This window comes from Crocodylus porosus, unplaced genomic scaffold, assembly GCF_001723895.1.
Source record: "Crocodylus porosus isolate Cpor-Errol unplaced genomic scaffold, CroPor_comp1, whole genome shotgun sequence".
In the NCBI taxonomy this organism is placed as follows: Eukaryota; Metazoa; Chordata; order Crocodylia; family Crocodylidae; genus Crocodylus; species Crocodylus porosus.
The window spans coordinates 24,416,376-24,420,475 of record NW_017728948.1 but is presented as its reverse complement, the minus strand read 5'-3'; the positions used below and the strand labels follow the sequence as shown (position 1 = coordinate 24,420,475).

At 50.5% G+C, this 4,100-nt stretch overlaps 1 protein-coding gene across 1 annotated transcript in view; it reads left to right on the top strand.

The window, feature by feature from the left end:
- Positions 1-1,051: 1,051 nt before the first annotated feature.
- The window catches only part of WDR1 (WD repeat domain 1), a 23,573-nt gene continuing 20,524 nt past the window's right edge, over positions 1,052-4,100 (top strand). The window contains exons 1-2 of the mRNA XM_019553143.1: positions 1,052-1,222; positions 1,453-1,574. Coding sequence (XP_019408688.1) covers positions 1,207-1,222; positions 1,453-1,574 — 138 coding nt within the window. The 5' untranslated portion in view covers positions 1,052-1,206. The remainder of the gene's footprint in view (positions 1,223-1,452; positions 1,575-4,100) is intronic.

Genomic DNA, 4,100 nt, shown 5'->3' with positions numbered 1-4,100 from the left:
GTCTGGGGTGGGGAGACAGCCAGGGCCGGGGCAGAGAGGCAGCAGATGTTTGCAGCTGGCCCAGGTTCTGGGTAGCTGCTGACAGCCACAGAGCCTGGGCTGGGGGGCAGGGGCAAGGGGCAGTAGGGGTAGGGGCAGGGCCTTTGGGTGGGGGGCAAGGGGGACAAGCAAGGCATCCTGCTATGTACCCTTTGCCCTCATTCTGTTTTTCTGGCATGCCAGCACTCCAGCACCTTGCAAGGTAGGCATCTGTGGGGATTTTCAGCACTCCAGCCAAAAAACGTTGCCTACCCCTGGAGTCTATCCTTACCTAGGGGAAATACTGTGATCACCGCAATGGCTTCCTAATTGTGCCCAGGGAAGACCACTCTGCTGGCACTGGGTAGTACCCATGTAAGTAATGTAGAGTTAACCTTGGCTTTATGCCCACTTTATGGAAATGGGAGACTCCTCCCTAGCTTGCACCTGTAGTTAACGGCTGAGGGCAAGTGAAACTCGGGGGCATCCGAACCCCAAGCCTCCAGGTTTGGGTCTGCACGTAGGATGCCTGCCAGAGGATTTGAAAGCATCTAAAGCCCGTGGTGGGGGTGGAAGATGCTCGCCAGTAGCAAGGCCACACGTGGTTCCTGAATGACTCACGGATTTGGAACCGATTTGGTGGGAACATGAAAATTTAACAAAACCCCCAAAAGGCAGTTAAAGACTCCCTGAGAGTGACTTGGGTTTTGCATATGCTGCATCCATTACCTGCTTATGGTACATTTTGAATACTACTGTCGATCGAAGGTTGAACTCTGCGCAGAAACACGATCACCATCGTGCACCTGGCAACGCGAGTGAGGGCAGCCGCGCCCTTCCTCTCGGCTTCACCTTCGCAATGCGCATGTGTGTAGCAGCACGGCGGGATGGGAGAGAGCCGCGCGCATGCGCAGACATGGAGGCGGGGCTGCGCTCAGCTCTCTTGGGGCGGGGTCGCGCGGAGTGACGGCATTTCCGGGGACGGGCACGGGGCGGGGCTGGCGGCCAACCGCAGCTGCCGGCGGCGCTCGGCAGAGCAGAGTTGACTATATATGGTCAAAGGCAGCGGCGGGCGGCGTGCTTTGCCGGCGCTTCCTGCTCCGCTCAGCTCCGCGCCGCTTGCAGCAGCAGGGCGAGGCCGATCCGCCCGCGCGTCCCGTCGCCGCCGCCGTTAACAAGTGGGCGAAGATGCCGTACGAGATCAGTGAGTGAGCGTGGCTCCGGGGCGGGGGCGGTGGGCGAAGTCCAGTGGGGTCCTGCTTCCCGCGCCCGCAGGTGCGCAGCGAGCGCGGGGGGGGGGAGGGGGCATAGCCCCTGCGGCGCCTCCCTTCCCTTCCCTTCCCCCCGCCGCGCCTGCGGTCAGCAACAAGTGAGGGCGCCTGTCAGCCTGGGCCCTGCCTGACGCCCTTTCCACCCCTCTTTGCATCTCCGCAGAAAAGGTGTTCGCCAGCCTCCCCCAGGTGGAGCGGGGCGTCTCCAAGATCCTCGGAGGGGATCCTAAAGGCAACAGCTTTCTGTACGCCAACGGGAAGTGTGTCGTCATCAGGAACATCGACGTAATGTATTCTCCTTCCGTCTTTCCCCCCTGGTTTGTAGGGTCCCCTCCCAGCTTGGCAGGTCTCCTGCACTGCCCTGGCATGGCGCTGTTGCCATGCGCGTGGAGGGCAGAGCAGAAAAGGCCCGGCGAGGGTGCGACTGGGTCAGGACCTTGTGGGGAGACCTGTGGAAAATCCTGCGGAAGAGGTTGAGTCTCTGGTTCATCGGACCCCTGCTGACTTCCTGCCCCGTGGGCCGGATGCTGGATCTGATGATTTTGTGAGGTCCCTTCCAGCCCTGATGTCTGAAATCTCTGCCTCTCGCAGCAAGGGAGGCTGTCTTACATGAGCCTCATGTCCCTGTTGCCAGATTCCCAGCCAGCTGGCTGGTGCATAGGGAGGCAGGGGAATACCTTTATTTGGCTAATAGTGACCCCGCGCTGCCTGTGCTAGGCCTAGGCTCTGCTCGGGGAGGAAGGCACCCGGCCAGCCCCTCTGCTGAAATCCAGTCCTTCCCCGTTCCGCAGGCTCCAAGAATCCAAAGGGTTGTCAGTCACTTGACTGACAGGCTAATGTCTGCATATTGCAGGCTTTCAGCCCTGAGCCTAGGGCAGTCCTTTTCAAATGAATGAAACCTCAGGAGACGGCAGGTACATTTAATAGTGCAGGGTGTTTCTTTATATGGGTATCAGGGTGTCATGTTAAGTATACTGTTTGAATGATAATAGTAACCATCAAGCTTCAAAGATGGCATCCTATTGAAATGCATTGGGGGGAGGATAGTCTCTAGGCTCTTTCTGCTCTGCTCTGCTCTGCTCTGAATTCAACACTAGCTGTAATATGTAGATGTATTCACTGGCAAATCTCTCAACTCTCCCCCTCTCTCAGTGGTAACCTAAGCTTTTCTGCTGAAGAAAAAAGCATTGTAGGTGGGAAGATCAGACATCCATTACAATGAATTTGTCCGAAAGTGCATCTCTGGAATCTTTATTCATTCAGTGATTTGGCTTTTATTTTTCCTTGTTAAATCTTTACTCTCTGCTCCTCTCAAACCTAGCTGCCAGAACCCCAAAGGTGTGCTTCCCATGCTCAACTAAACAAAAATGGAATTGAGTATTTGATCCCTTGTAAACTTCTTGTTTCAAAATGTTTTCTGGAGGTTTCTCCCTTAAACAAAAATAAGTAAATAAAATAACCTCCTTTTTGTAATGCTGTATGTGGTCATCTGTGTGTGTGGAGGGGGGTGGGGGCGGTTGTTTGTGTTTTTTCCTGCCATGGTCACTTGGCCAAGAAAATCCTAATCATCCTAAAACCAGAAGCTTCTGGTACTACATACTATTTAAGTTCTGTGTCAGTAGTATATAATACTAATGCATTACTTTCTTTGACTGTACTATTTAAAGCGTATGTGAGCTAGAAATAAACCTATCCAGTCAAGCACTATGCCTATCCTAATTAATGACCTCGCTGTCTAGGACCATTACCCATCAAAACTAGGGAAGGCCAGAGAAAATATAACAACTCTGCATTCCTCACCCCCCCCTTCCCAGTTCTCCAACCAAACAGGCTGACTTTTTTTTTTTTAGGGGGGGACCATGAAATCCCTGCATAAAAATGTCAGAGTACTCCTAATGGCAACTGAAATTGTTCTGGTCTAGCCAGGTTACCGAGCAAGTTACCAGAGTTCAATGCTCAGAGCTCCAGTATTGCTACTAGAGTAAAATACCAAGTAAAATATTAGGATTTGACAGAGTCTCTTGTCCTGACAAAATTCTAAGACTTGCTTCAAAATCCTGAACCAGTCCTGGGAAAGGACAGCTAGCCAGGGGGACTAGGGACGCTTGTAAAGCTTGGAATTCACACTGCCTCACTGTCATAAGCAGCTCTGTTTCAATATTCCAGAGGAGCTACACAAACATACCAAACTGTTGCATGTCGCTGAATGTATTTTACTTGCTCTCTAGTACTTTTAAAATGCTAATGGTCTTAGCAGGAGCAAATGTAGCACTGTGGGTTTTTGCTTTTGTTTTGTTTTTAATTACTATTGTCAGATTATCTGAAAGCCTCTCTTGAACTTATAAAAGGCACTCAAACACAGGACATTGGTTTATGCTGTCGTATATGCATGAAAAAAATTAACTGAAAACTTTATGTATCTTTTTTGATAATGCCTGGCACCCCATAAAGTCTCTAACAGTAGAATGAAAAACAACCTAAACAAAAGAACCCTTAAATGTTCTGTGTTTTTTATAATTCAGTATCTTTCAAATCCAGTCTCTCTAGCCACTTAACTTCTGGCTGTTTTAACTGTGCTGTAAAACTGGAACTACCTATTACCTTTATTAACAAACTTTCTGGCTCTCCAAAAGATGGAACCCAGCATAGGGAAAACATTAATTTGCATTTAGTAAAACTATTAATATGTCTTGCATAGTTAAAATTCAGACATGCAGCAAACGGGCGGATGAGAACCTGATGGTGTTTAACACTGAAAAATGCAAGGTTCTCCACCTTGGGAAGAAAAACCCGCAGCATCCTTATAGGCTC